Raw genomic sequence first — 14,534 nt, forward strand, 5'->3', positions numbered from 1 at the left:
CCCTCGACTAGGGCGCGACTGCGTCTCGTCTCGGGTTTGCACAACTCTCTCAGATTCTCCAAACTTCTCCAGGTCCCCCTCGTGTTTAGAGGCCTTTGTAAACACAGGAAAAGTGCACTATTGCATAAAATGTAACCGCGCCGCGCAATAACTCCTAAAAAGCTGACTTGACATCTCGTACTGTTGCAGACCTTTGCAGTTTTGGCCTATATAGCTTTGCAGCTCGGCTTTGCACGCGCAAGAAAGCGTAGTTTAGTGACACAGGATGGCGCTTCTTGACTCTGTAGAGCCGCTCCTTGAGCACTGGCAGACGATTTTGATTGCCTCGGTCATTTTACTTGCTGTTTACTTTCGCGGGATCGCTCCGTACCAGACGCTGCGAGCTGTTTATCACAAGGGGCCTACACCTCTTCCATTTATCGGACATCTAGTGGATGTCATGAAGCACAAGGGCCAAATTCATCTGCAAATGGATGAATATTACAGAAAATACGGCCAGGTTTATTCCATGTTGATCTTTGGCAGTATACCTTGCATAGTCATCGGTGATCCGGAGATGATAAAGGATATACTGGTTAAAGAATCAGCTTCTTTCTACGATCGTCCTGTAAGTAAGATCAATTAGTATTTCCGTGTAGCCTCGTACTTTATTTGAAGACTTTGCACCGATTCCCGTTATAATTTACTACAGTTATCAAGCGTCTCTCTTCCCGTAAATTGTTATCAATATGACCGTCTTGATAGATGTTGGGGAGCATGTACATTGTAGGGTGTGGTGTACTGTCGAGTAGCTGACATCTGAAAGTTGATGAGATCGATTGAGATAAATTACAATCAAAGAAGAGCATTAGTTCTGTTTGGTACTAGGAGGGCATTTGACCGATAGTCATGTCGCTTTGTCAAATCTTGAGATTTTGTTTGCACGTGGCTTGTCGATTCACCACCAAAAATAGACACTTGACGGTCTGATCTCACCACCCAAAATAGACTTTTTGACAGTCTGTTCTCATAGGTTCAAATATTGCACAGGCAGTGTGCAATGTTCATAGCACACCATAAATGGGTGTCACTTTCCATTCTGCACTGCTCACGATTGGTTTCAGATATTCAAGAGAAGGAACAACTGAGGGATTTGAGCCATAATAAATGATCTCTTCGCAGCTGGCTAAAATTTATGTAACATAAAAAAATGGATGTCATTTTTTTCATACCAATTTTCACAGCAGAGATTCATGTGCCCCAGTACTGCCTTGTGAAAAAATTGACAGGGGAGCTCATCAAACCATAGAATGGCAAAAAAGGAATGGAACGAGGAGCTTGGATGGCAGAGTCAGGGGGAGGTCCGCAAGTTGCTGTCCACTCAAAAGAGTAGTGAAGAATCGTTGAAGCCCTGTGTCCCACCTAAGTAGTCTAAGGGGTGAAAGAAAATTTGAACCAAATCCCCATCAAAAAATTCTGGTTCCGTTCAGGTACCCCATGTAATTTTTATAGGGAAGTCCTCCCCAGTGGGATGTGTGCATCAAACTGGGAAACATATAATGACCATTGTTTGATAACCAAGGCTATGTAAACAATGGCCTCCATTGGCGCAAAAATGTGCTCAGATATTTATCCGCAGTCATTATCTGTCTCAAGAAGGGAACAATTATCTGACAGCATAGCTTGAGGAAAATTGTAAGCTTGGAGGAACAGATAATCTCCAAGGACAAATTTTTGAGCATATTTTCACACCAAATATTTTTTGCATCACACGTCATTTTGAAAATTTGGGAATATTTTAGTTGGGGCATGTACAGTGATGTGATGCATTTAGAGAATAGACCCATCACATGCATGGGAAAATATTTCATGGATTATAAGGATCTTTACTAACTACACAGATGTTATTTCAGCAACAATTCAAAACATACTATTATTTCTATTTTCCTCATTGAATTTAACAAGTTTCATTTACTCAATGAAGTTTCAATTACTTATAATATAGCAATTTGTGAAACAACCTGAACCTCTGAACAGCATGTTGACTGAAGCCAAGCAGGAGAATTGGAAACGTATTCGTAACACCCTGACACCAGCTTTCAGCGCTCTGAAAATGAAACAGATGGTGCCTTTGATGAATGCATGCAGCGACAATTTGATCAAGAAACTTGCAGAAGTAGCTGACAAGGAAGAAAGTGTTAACATCAAAACGTAAGTGTAGCATCTCTCTAATTACCACTTGCTTATAGTCTCCAAATGCAACATATGGCTCTGTGGTTAAATGCTTTGGAATCCAGATCAGGCAAGCCTTAAAATATGTTGTGCTCTCCAGTGATTCTTATGCAAGATAATGCTTATAGAGATGTCAACCTCAAGAAATTCAAATCAGTGGATTTGGAGAAATCATCAGTGTTTCATGAAGGAACTCTTCTTGAATTAGCAAAACAAATTGTCAACAGATTCCATGACACATGGGAAGGTCAGTGGTTTAATGGTGTGTCTGGACTCTTTGGATTGAAGGGTTCGGGTTTGAGCCCTGACCAGAGTGACTTTGTTGTGCTCTTTTGCAAGACATGGGGACGTGCTTATCTCCTCACTCAAGAGTATAAATTTATTCCAGTAAATTGTTGGGGCAACCTAAGAGAATGCTAAGGAATAACCTGTAATGAACTAGTGTACCATCCCGGGGGAATAGTACAGAAGGTGCTAGATGGCAGTGTAAATTGTGACCTATTTTCATTCAAACGCACATTCAAGGAAATTCTTTCTGTGATAGATAGAATAATCTACTCTTCTAGATCTGTTTATCCATGTTTACAACTGCAACATTCAATTAATATTTGATTTCCTTTCTTTGTTTTTGACAAAGACCCTTGTCATTCAGTTTTATGTTCAAATGATATTATGAATCATTTTTTGCGACTGCATTGTTTTATTTGTTAGCTTTGTGAAAATGATCCCATTCAACTGTATTGTAATGTCAGATGTTTCTGTTTTATGTACAATTCTCACAGATTTCAACAAAGTCTTACCATGGATGTCATTGTTTCTGCGGCATTTGGCTTTGAAGTGGACTCACAAAATAATCCTGATGATCCAGTCCTCAAAGCAGCTCAGCTTGCCATGAACCAGACTACCTTTCAGAAAATTTTATTTGGGGTTCTTACTTTGATGCCTTTGGGATTGAAAATTATAGAAAAAGTGCCACAACTGTATATGAATAATCTAAAACCACTCCTCGACATTGCAGAGGAAATAGTTCGCACAAAGAGAGAAAACACTGGGAACTCAATTAAAAAGGTAAAATAGTAATAAATATTATAATTATTATGATAAATTAATATTGATTTGATATCATACATTTAGTATGAAAGGTCACTGTGGTACAGCCAAGTTGACTATCTTTCCAAGAAAATCAGGGGGTGTGGTTGATTGTTTTTAAGCAAGCCGAGTTGGCTCTATAAAGCCTGCTTCACACTTATGAGATAAGCACACAGGTAAGTGCAAGCATAATATAGAAAATGCTAGTGGACACTGAGGTGGAATAAATATTTTCGATCATAAGCACAAGAAAAAGAAACATATTTCTTGTTCTTGTGTTTATGCTTGTGCTTATTTTACAAGTGGGAACTGGCATGAAATAAGCACATGCTCATGTGCATGTCCCTAGTGGGAACATCCATGTGCTTGTACTTGTTTCACAAGTGTGAACCAGGCTTTGAGCACTGAGAAGTTCCAAAAACCTTTAGGTGACTGTTTGAAAGCCCGAATATAAAGAGCTATTTTCTCTTTCATGGCATTATGTACACAATCATGTTCAGATTTGTGGTAGGCTTACATCTATCAGGGAGCGGGGAGCAGGGAGGGTACAATGGTGAGAGAACACACCTCCCACCAATGTGGCCAGGGTGCAATTCTGTGTCGGTGCCATAAGTGGGTTGAGCTTGTTGTTGGTTCTCGCCTTGCTCCAAGGGTTTTTCTCCGTGTTGTATGGTTTTCCTCCCTCCACAAAAACCAACACTCCAAATTCCAATTCGACCAGGATAGAGGACCTCCATGAAAACCAGCTAAGGCTCAGGTGGCTTCCTCTCTGAATATTGTAATTTGTTTTTTATCAACTTGTGAAGGTTTCCACTGACTGTTTATTACCTGATAGGACATGTTGGATCTTATGCTGGCTGCTTCAGACGACCCTTCAGTTCCAGAGTCTAAGAAGCTCTCTGACACAGAAGTTTTAGCACAAAGCTTTGTCTTCCTTGCTGCAGGATATGAAACCTCCAGTACCACGTTGAGTTTTGTTTGTCACCATTTGGCAACAAGTCCTGAGATTCAGGACAAGCTACAGCAAGAGATTGACAATGCTTGGCCAGATGAAAACCAAATGCTGTCGTACGAGACAGTCCATGAGCTACCATACCTCGACATGGTGATATCAGAGGCGCTGAGGATGTACCCTCCAGGTAGGAGAGAGGATTATTGGACAATGTGTACTAAAGGCCTCAACGGCCGAGAGTGGATCAATAACCTCAATTGACACTCTATCAATACTCAATTAATACTCAATGGACACTCACGTTGACACTCGATGGACACTCAATCAACATCTTTGTCAACAGTCAATCGAGAGTCAACTAATTTTCCCAGGCACACCATTGAGCGTCGATCAATACATATGTATTGGTCAACTTTCAGCTGACTATTGACTGACTGTCAATCAAATGTCAGTCAGGTGTTGATTGAGATGCTGATCTAGTGTCAACCAAGTAGCGATCAAGATTTCTATCAAGTGTTGATCAAGATGTAGATCGAGTTTTGATCAAAGGTTGATCAAGGGTATCAATCAGCTCTTGACCGCAGATGCCTTTTAGTGATCTGAATTATTTAATGCATAAATTGCATGTTGATATTAGAATGGCATCTTAGACATCTACCATCTTGTGATTTTTTGTCACTCTAAGAGACATCTAGGAGCAGAGGCATGTAATGCATGTAGAGAATACATATAATATTCTTCCTGAGTAGTCTACCACATACATTGTGTTATCAGTATTAAATATGAAAGTGAAGTATGATCATCGCAGTAAATTTTCCAATTTAAGCAACTGGAAGAAGCCTGAAAAAAAAAATCAGGGCTTCAACGGGATTCGAACCCGTGACCTCCGCGATACCAGTGCGATGCTCTACCAACTGAGCTATGAAGCCACACATTGGGAGCAAGGTCAATTAATTGAGTTCAGATCTTCCCGTGAGTGAAATGATGTGAAGTATATATGAAATAATTCATATTTGAACTGCGGTAGTAGATGAAAGTCACCGGTGCGATGCTCTACCAACTGAGCTATGAAGCCACACATTGGGAGCGAGGTCAATTAATTGAGTTCAGATCTTCCCGTGAGTGAAATGATGTGAAGTATATATGAAATAATTCATATTTGAACTGCGGTAGTAGATGAAAGTGAAGTATGATCATCGCAGTAAATTTTCCAATATAAGCAACTGGAAGAAGCCTGAAAAAAAAAAATCAGGGCTTCAACGGGATTTTTTTTTCAGGCTTCTTCTTCCAGTTGCTTAAATTGGAAAATTTACTGCGATGATCATACTTCACTTTCATCTACTACCGCAGTTCAAATATGAATTATTTCATATATACTTCACATCATTTCACTCACGGGAAGATCTGAACTCAATTAATTGACCTCGCTCCCAATGTGTGGCTTCATAGCTCAGTTGGTAGAGCATCGCACCGGTATCGTGGAGGTCACGGGTTCGAATCCCGTTGAAGCCCTGATTTTTTTTTCAGGCTTCTTCCAGTTGCTTAAATTGGAAAATTAACTGCGATGATCATACTTCACTTTCATCTACAACCGCAGTTCATATATAAATTATTTCATATAAACTTCACATCATTTCACTCCTCACGGGAAGATCTGAACTCAATTAATTGACCTCGCTCCCAATGTGTGGCTTCATAGCTCAGTTGGTAGAGCATCGCACCAGTATCGCGGAGGTCACGGGTTCGAATCCCGTTGAAGCCCTGATTTTTTTTTCAGGCTTCTTCTTCCAGTTGCTTAAATTGGAAAATTTACTGCGATGATCATACTTCATTTTCATCTACTACCGCAGTTCAAATATGAATTATTTCATATATACTTCACATCATTTCACTCACGGGAAGATCTGAACTCAATTAATTGACCTCGCTCCCAATGTGTGGCTTCATAGCTCAGTTGGTAGAGCATCGCACCGGTATTGCGGAGGTCACGGGTTCGAATCCCGTTGAAGCCCTGATATTTTTTTTTTTTTTTTTTTTTTTCAGGCTTCTTCTTCCAGTTGCTTAAATTGGAAAATTTACTGCGATGATCATACTTCACTTTCATCTACTACCGCAGTTCAAATATGAATTATTTCATATATACTTCACAGTATTAAATATGTTTCAAGAAACCGCTTGAGGGAGCTTTCATGATTCACAATTTTCCTTTACTTGCTTTTGTTTTCTAGGGTTTATTCTGGCTCGTTCATGTACAAAAGAATGCATCATCAAAGGAGTGAAAATACAAGAGGGTATAATGGCTGTAATACCAGCATACAGCATTCACCATGACCCGTCCATTTATCCTGACCCGGAAAAATTCGACCCAGAGCGTTTTTCAGCTGCAGCTAAACAGTCTCGCGATCCCTACACTTACATGCCGTTTGGTCACGGACCCCACAACTGCATTGGTATGCGGTTTGTTCAGGTGGAAATGAAGCTGTTGTTGGCACGAATGTTGAAGAAATATCGTTTGGAAGCTGCTCCAGATACAAAGATCCCGCCTGAAGTTCTCATTAAAAGTACCTTGACATGTGGAGATGTTAAAGTTCTAGTAAAATCACGAGCCAAGTGAATGCATGCCAAACCTTTCCTTTTTCCACATACAAGAGCGTAGAGGTTTTCATTTGAGTGTCTCAAAACCAAAACTAAAGTTATCACTCTGGCCAATCACCAAACATATAGACAATCCAATGAACCAATTAAAACATAAAGTAAATGCATATACCTGATGCAAAGCATGGGGGAATGCATGTGAGTGCGTAACAGTTGGTTTTGGTATCCCTTCTGATTGGATGAAAAAGTGGTGCTGGTCTTTTTAAACAATCATGTAGCATAGCAATACAAAACCAATTATATTATTATGTTTCAACATTCAAATTTAAAGTGCTCTCATTTCAGGCCCTTGATCTATGGTAAAAGTCATGTTTAAGATGTTAGTGTGTATGTTTTAGGGGAATAAGGCTTAATAACAGTATTTGTATGATATGCAGTTGCTTACAATGCTAAACACTGTACCATTGCCTCTTGCAAAAGTTTGATTAAATTTTAAGATCTTTTTGACAACCTTTTGCTGGCTTCTATTTGAACCAGCCTATCAAATCGTGGGGACTGTACAGAGTGGAGATATTAAATAATAGACAGTCAAATTCACCATTCATTTGTGTGGGAATTTCAAAAGTCTCAATCTGTGAACAATTGAATCGGTGGCAAGTCGTCACAGTTTGATCAACCATTTTGAATGGAAGCCATTGAATGTTAGAAGTTGTCGAAAAGTTGTCAAACTAATCAAAAACGTTCTGAGGTGGCAATGGTAAGCTGCATAGCACTGTAAAGCAGCACTGTATATGGGATTGGGCGAAAGCAGTTAAAAAGAATAATTTTTCAGACTGATCAATTTGTTATCATGGGCGTGACTATATCACATTTTTTGAATTCACATATACCTTTGAAATTATATTTGGCTAGGAGCCATAATCATAAATACATGTAATTCAGATCAATTATTGATCTACTGGTTATTTTTCCATTAAAATTTTGCTCATTTTAATGTGAAGTGATTTTTTTTGTGTGATTTGATTGGAACAAAGGAAACAATGAATGGATTACATAATAGCTGGAAAAAGAGAAATTCCCATCCTGCTACTGTTGGCTATTTTGTATCTTGGAAGTCACGGACACTAGTAGGACTAGTGTGACTGGTTTCTTAATGCAACTGACTTTTTATTAACCATGTAATTCTTCATTAGGAAATCAATCTAGCCTGTACACAACATCAGAAATTATTAGCTCTAATATAATTAAATTGGGTTTATGATTATGCTATAAATAAAGGTACACTGTTTGGAAAAGAGTACTAGAAATTATAGCTCTAATATAATTAATAGCTTTATGATTATACTATAAACAAATGTACACTATTTGGGAAAGAGAACTATGTAGCTGTTGTATTTGGTGTGTCTGGATCAACTTTTAAGCAAAAAGGATGGGAGGGAAAATGTGTTTTCTGTATCGTGTTCAATAATCTTCCACAGGTTGGCATCTCTGATTGCAACATCTATGACCGCTTTGTTAGACTTTTTTAGGTGAGCGAAGGAAGTCAGTGAGGGGCAGGCTTTACTTGCTGACTAGTCTCTCGCAGCTTCGCGGCAGTATGACCGTGTATGAGAGGAGCGCGGCCTCTGGGGACGAGAATGTACGAGAGCAAAAGAGGTTAGGGACCGACCACTAGAAAAGTGATGGGGGGTGGGACTTTTTCAGCTTGCAGGATTTTTTTCGTTTAGTGCCTCTGCAGGGTTTTTTTTCGGGGTCAAGTGCCCTGCAATCTTAATCTTGACACTCGCTATACAATCTGATTGCCTGCAAAATGCTTCAAACAAATATTTTTTTTTTATCTTTCACACAGTCGTTTTGCTTTACTGTTAAAATTATACTCCGCAGGGGAAACATACTGAAGGTATCAGACACATTTAAGCGGCTATTGCCTAAGTGATGGAGCTGCGTTACACTTTTTGTTTGATGTCTAGAGAAAAATTGATTTTATTTTTTCATTCCCCTTGTAATAAAACTCATTCTTGGCATGCAGTGAATCAAGGTTTTAGCTAGGATTCTCTAAGTGGCCGTCTAGTAACAAATGTGGGGCCAAAGGACCTATTCTGCTGGGGGAGTCTGGGGGTATGCCACCCAGAAAATTTGGCAAAATTGAAGCGTTTTGGTGCGTTTTCCACGATTTTAAGCCGATAAATTTAATGTATCGATTGGACTTGAATGATAATGCGTCGTTTACTCTGTCAAAAGTTGAGAGTTGTCAGTTGTGAAATCACTCCTATATATCGAGTCTTTCAAAACACGGTCTGTGCTTGCTTCATCGGAAACTAATCAAGCAGGATGGTTGTTTATAGCTCGTAGTTTTGCTGCGCACAAAATGTATTTTATCAGCCTTGAAATAGAAAAATGTCCGTTTTCCTAATTGTAGAGAAAACCAGGTAAATGGGGATTACACCAGGACCAAGAATTCAAATTAAAACTGCAGTATAAAGTGGCTGCCAAGGTGCCCTTTAGGCGAGTAAAGTTCGTAAGCCCGACAGTGCAATCGACTCTGCAAGAATTTTTTTTCTTCACTTCTCCTTTGCACGAACTTTTTTTTCAGTCTGCCAACCTTCCATGTTTTTTTTCTCCCACCCCCCTCCCCCATCACTTCTCTAATGGTCCGTCCCTTACATGCTTTTGATGAGAGCCAATAAGAGCCTGCTCGCAGGCTAATTACTACGTTGACCTGTGATTGGCTTAAAAAAACTCGCGCCACTTTATCATCCAATCGGAAGTAAAACCCTTCAAAACAGTGCAGGTCGGCCCACGCGTTTTCCCGGGTTTCGCGTCAGCGATATGTACTTGCATGAAGTTTTGATTGTTTCACTGCGGTTTTTGTGATTGGAAAGAGTGGTTTCTTTAGTTTTGGTGTTATTTTATTATTTTACACTCTTTTGTAAGGCTCGCCTCACTGAAAGTATGTGTCTTTTCAAGATTGTTTCACTATTTTTGACGTATATGGCTACAAGAACATTGTAAAATTAGTTAATCGTGCCAGATAACAACAAATTCCTAGAAATATATGAACTGAAGTTTTATTTAAATAACAACTTATAAGGATGAACCTAGTAAGTTCTCTAAGGGTCCGGGAAAAGGGTAGCCAAATATTTTAAAACTGCTTTGATACACAATCCCCAGACGTTTGATCCAAACTTTTGGTATGTGTGCGTAGTAATTTATTAGTTCATTTTTAGTTCTTGATGAACGAAACGATGGGAATTTCAACTGTGTTAAATTGGCTCGCTCAAGAACATACTTAGCGTCTTCTTGTAGAGTCTCATAGTGCCCTACATAGTTGTACTTGATATCGCAAAACCCGCAGACGTCTTCATAATTTGCCCAGTGCCAGTCCTCTTGCGCGCCCCCATTTATAATGTACTCTATGAATTCAGGGAACCTCACACCATACCCGCCCTGCAGTGCCTCCTGGGTGGCGTTGGGTCTAAAGTTTCGGATGATCTTTCTTCCAAACACTGTAATGAATGGATCTTTATCAGCGGCTCTTGGATGTAAATATTTATCTTTGTACGCTGACAAAAGCCGCTCGAAAGGTTCTCTCACAAGCATAAACTTGTAGAAAGTTTGAAGCATTTTCTGTGCTTTTTCCTGTGGAAACTGTTCCACGGTTGGACCGTACGGAGAATGATAACCCTGAGATAAGCGGTATTTTCCGAGGAGCGACATCCATTTCCTGCTTGCTACCTTTGGTACCAGACAGAAGATCACTTTGTGTTTTTCAAAAACGTAAAGGTGTCCTAAAGTCTCGTTATTTGGTGTTTTCTTTTTTCTTCCTCCGCAAAACTGCCTCAGACGCTGCTTCTGTTCCAAGTCTCTTTTACCATCATCTCCTCTGTAATAAGACGCGTCATCTCCCTTCAAAATGACAGTAAAAAATCATGCGATTTCTACAGCACTGTACCCAGGGCTCTATTGCTGATATCTATCGAAAAGGACTAAGGACTAGCTTATGATCTTTCTCCATATGAGTTTATTTGAATAGCGTTAGTAGTGTTGTTTAGTTTCCACAGTTAATTGTTGAATACAATATCAATGAATTTCTAACTTTACAGACCTGACCTCGGACAGAAGATTTTAGATCCTCGGATATCCCGGGGACAGTTAGCATTTGAGAAAAACAGCTCGAAGTGGCTGTAAAATAATTCAATAACATTTGCGAGGAACAGTAGACTGTTCTTGACTTTTTTTTTACTAATTCAATGGTTTAAACTTTCCCTCTACTGAATACTCCTAGATCTCTGAGGATGGCTCTGTTTTGCCTTCGTGGCTGGCGGGATGTCGTGCGAAAGCACTCTGTTTTAGAGTTTCTAACGAAATCCCATCGATTAAGTAGAACCTCGCCTTAGCGTCTGCTGTTACGCTGGACAAAGCACTTGTGCGTGAAATTCCGCTAGCTTCGCAGGCTAATGTTTCTTGACCTCGTAAGCCAATAGCACAATCGTATTAAAATGTAAGTAACAGTAGAATTAGGATTCTATGTTAAAATAAACACTCACCTCAGCCTCGTACGGATTGTTATCCAAGAGAACAGGACTTGACAAGGGTTCCGCTGGCAAAACAAAAACCTTTATAGCTGTATTACAACTTTTTTTCGCACAATTTAAGTAAATTTGGTATGAACGCGAGTAAGTGAAGTAGCGTGGCGTTTACGTAAGCTCACAACGCAGCGGGAAAATAATGTCATACGATAGCATAAAATACATTGTAATGTAAAGCTATGAAGATAACTATGGCTGGTATGGATTGAATATGATAAGTTGAAACTCAAGCTCGAAAATATATATATGGGGTACAGAAACTGTTCACAACGGCAATTTATTAAAGGTCATGTCTGTTAAAGACAAACGGAGATTTAAAACACCAATAAGTCCGTCAACAAAAAATATTTTAACTTACCTTTAGTATCTTGTGGCATGGGGCGACTAATTGTGCCAGTCCACTCTAGACGGGTGTCATGTCGTTCGGCGGGATACCAAAGCCTTACACCGCAGAAACCTACTGGTACACCTGTGAGAAGGGTGACATTGTGAGAGTGAGGTGCCTTGCCCAAGAATACAACAAAAGATTCTTTATTCTGAAAGGTTATTCGTTATTCTTAAGTGTCATTCGTTATTCTGAATTCGTTATTCTTAAGTGCTACTCGTTATTCTAAAGTGTTGTTCGTTGTTCTTAAGTGTTATTTGTTATTCTTAGTGTTATTCGTTTTGCGTGTGGAGTTGCCCGTTAGTCGCCTGTTTTCATAACGTCTGAAGATTTTTGCGCAGTTGTGAATCTCCGTCATAAGCTTGATCTCAGTAAAAGACAATCAAAAATAGTTTTTTAATTGGTGTAGGAACTCGTTAAGAAAGGAAAGCAACTACAATAGCTGCAATGGTTTACAATCTTAAAACGCGTAATTCGCGAGTCTTCTGCCACACACCTGCCAGTTCAGAAATAGATACAACATTATCTGTGCTTCCTTCGAGTTCTGGTAAAGTTTTGCTTGTATCGTAGCTAATGTATGCAATTCGAAAAGACTGTGAAAACACTCGCCTGTCAGCTCGTGTTCCCATAACATTTCTCGTTCTCCCAAACTTCCTCTCGTGTATCTAATTAGATTATGAGCTCGAGATTTCTATCGCGTGATATCAGAGAAATCGAGAGCGAATGATCTAATTGTTTTAGTATAAATATACTAGTTGTTCAAAACTTCATTTAAATCCTCTTCACAGACACAAGAAGCGGCCGTCAATTTGTTAACAAGCGCACACTGCTACGCTACTCACTATCTATCACAGAATAGATAGTGAGTAGCGTAGCCAATCAGAGAACGGCATTCCGTCATTTTGATTCGGCCTTCGGCCTCATCAACATTCACCTCATAGAAATCTCGAGCTGATAATCTATTTGTTAATTAGATTATGAGCTCGAGATTTCCATCGCGTGATAGTTGACGAGGGCTGCGCCCTCGTCAACTATCACGCATAGAAATCTCGAGCGAATATTGTAATTGTTTTAGTATAAATCTACTAGTCGTTCAAAACTTTATCTAAATCCTCTTCACAGACACTTCAAAAACGCATAAAGGGGGCGCCAGCGCGTTTAAATACCAAGCGCGCACTGCTACGCTACTCACTATCTACAACAGAATAAATAGTGAGTACTGTAGCTTATCAGAGAACGGCATTCGTGATAGAACGCTTATAAATTTATACTAAAACTCGATAGAAACACGGAACACGTTCTCAATTTCTTAAAAAAATACAAAAGTTCTATGCTCTGCATAGATTTGCATAGTGTTTGAAATTTCAATAAATAAATTCATGTCGGTTTACGAGGTGTTTGTCACGAATAGTTGCCCTTCGAGAAATTTTCTTGCTTTTTAACAAACTTCATTCTCGGCCCAATATTTGTTTGTTTTGTTCTTTTAAGACGAGGTTTCCACTGGCAACTTAAGGAACACGATAAGAACAGTTTTATTTAAATTATAAATTTCTATCTCATAATATACCGGTAATTGATAGATAGAAGTTTGGCTTTAGCGGGCGCTTCTTGCAAGTTGTTTTCTTAAATTAAGATGATATTGTTTTAAAAGTTATTCGTGAAAAGAATTATTTCCAGTATATCAAGTTCAGTGGACTTGACTTTGACTCTCTTCATTTGAAATTAATTTAAACAAGACTTTTTAGCATCGTGAGATCCACTGAATGAGGTTCTTGTAATGGATGAATTACCGTCTGACTGATACTTTAAATTTCATGTACATTATGGGGAGGTTTCTATTTTTTGCGGTTTTACTGTCGGAATAGTTTTCAATGAGAAGGATGAATTGACTGAAATGGTGAAATATTGAACCAGTCAGTTTCCCCGCTTGGCATAAATCTCTGCAAAAGTCAAGTTATTTGTCTCAATGGCATCTGCCATCTCTTTCATTCGGTGATAAGTTTACTTCTTAAAGGAAAGGAAGGGAAAAGACTGAGAAAGAATAATGCCGAATAATAATATTTAAATAAATGTGACCATTATTAGTATCTATTCCGAGCAGAAAGGACAACACAATGTTAAGTTTGCTTAGCATATGGTAACGGTAAGTGAAATCAGTTTAAGATACCTTCACTGACGTGATCTGGAACAGCTGGCAACGAGCAAAACACGAGCAAGTTGACTATGATCGTAAGAGTTATGCAGCTTATTATGACAGCTAAGGCACGCATATTCCTCCTCATGACCAAGGCTGTATACAGCAATTTTAGCCGGGTATATCGACGCGTATGTTTTGAAACAATGAACCAATGATGTGAGGAACCTCGAGACTGGGAAGATATCACAGGCTGATACTTGTTAACTATTCATGAAAGATTTGTCTTTGTGGATTTGAAATGAAAACAATGGTTTCTCGAAACGCAAGGACACGCAAACTTCACAACAAATGCACTATTCAATATTGATCACCGATCCCCTCTGATGACTTACTTAGCATATTACATAAGACTTTAAAACTAATTATGCAAGGGTGCATAGAGCAGTCCGGGTTCGAGTCCTGGCTGGGGACACTGTGTTGTGGTCTTGGGCAACATACTTAACTCTCACAGTGCCTCTCTCTCCACCCAGGAGTAGAAATGGGTATCAGCGAATTGTTGGGGAAACCTAACAAATT

General features: G+C 39.2%; 2 protein-coding genes and 2 non-coding genes across 4 annotated transcripts; 2 read left to right on the plus strand and 2 right to left on the minus strand.

Annotated features, from left to right (window-relative positions):
- The first annotated feature begins 110 nt into the window (after positions 1-110).
- LOC110052936 (cytochrome P450 3A41-like) lies at positions 111-8,225 on the plus strand. The gene is made up of 5 exons (XM_020759129.2): positions 111-607; positions 1,985-2,190; positions 2,994-3,279; positions 4,136-4,439; positions 6,481-8,225. Exons 1-5 carry the CDS (start codon positions 266-268, stop codon positions 6,864-6,866), a joined length of 1,524 nt encoding a protein of 507 aa, XP_020614788.2. The 5' UTR covers positions 111-265; the 3' UTR covers positions 6,867-8,225.
- On the minus strand, positions 5,109-5,181 carry Trnat-ggu (transfer RNA threonine (anticodon GGU)). Its single transcript has one exon. It is a non-coding gene; the product is annotated as a tRNA-Thr (tRNA).
- Trnat-ggu (transfer RNA threonine (anticodon GGU)) lies at positions 6,192-6,264 on the plus strand. Its single transcript has one exon. It is a non-coding gene; the product is annotated as a tRNA-Thr (tRNA).
- A 1,674-nt stretch (positions 8,226-9,899) lies between the features above and the next one.
- Positions 9,900-14,317, minus strand: LOC110052940 (carbohydrate sulfotransferase 11-like). Its single transcript, XM_020759132.2, has 4 exons — positions 13,989-14,317; positions 11,795-11,905; positions 11,395-11,447; positions 9,900-10,753 (listed from the first exon to the last, which is right to left on the minus strand). The coding sequence occupies exons 1-4, from the start codon at positions 14,101-14,103 to the stop codon at positions 9,932-9,934; spliced, it is 1,101 nt and encodes a 366-aa protein (XP_020614791.2). The 5' UTR covers positions 14,104-14,317; the 3' UTR covers positions 9,900-9,931.
- Between the last annotated feature and the right edge of the window lie 217 nt (positions 14,318-14,534).

This window comes from Orbicella faveolata, unplaced genomic scaffold (genome assembly GCF_042242905.1).
Source record: "Orbicella faveolata isolate gen_17 unplaced genomic scaffold, um_ofav_v1 contig_25, whole genome shotgun sequence".
Classification (NCBI taxonomy): Eukaryota; Metazoa; Cnidaria; class Anthozoa; order Scleractinia; family Merulinidae; genus Orbicella; species Orbicella faveolata.

Coding starts and splice junctions, on each gene's coding strand:
- LOC110052936 (XM_020759129.2), top strand. CDS start 266: ATGGCGCTTCTTGACTCTGTAGAGCCGCTCCTTGAGCACTGGCAGACG. Junction 3,280..4,135: donor CTGGGAACTCAATTAAAAAG/GTAAAATAGTAA, acceptor ATTACCTGATAG/GACATGTTGGATCTTATGCT. Junction 4,440..6,480: donor GCTGAGGATGTACCCTCCAG/GTAGGAGAGAGG, acceptor TTTGTTTTCTAG/GGTTTATTCTGGCTCGTTCA.
- LOC110052940 (XM_020759132.2), bottom strand. CDS start 14,103: ATGAGGAGGAATATGCGTGCCTTAGCTGTCATAATAAGCTGCATAACT. Junction 11,906..13,988: donor TCCAGATCACGTCAGTGAAG/GTATCTTAAACT, acceptor CCCTTCTCACAG/GTGTACCAGTAGGTTTCTGC. Junction 11,448..11,794: donor CATGCCACAAGATACTAAAG/GTAAGTTAAAAT, acceptor TTGTTTTGCCAG/CGGAACCCTTGTCAAGTCCT.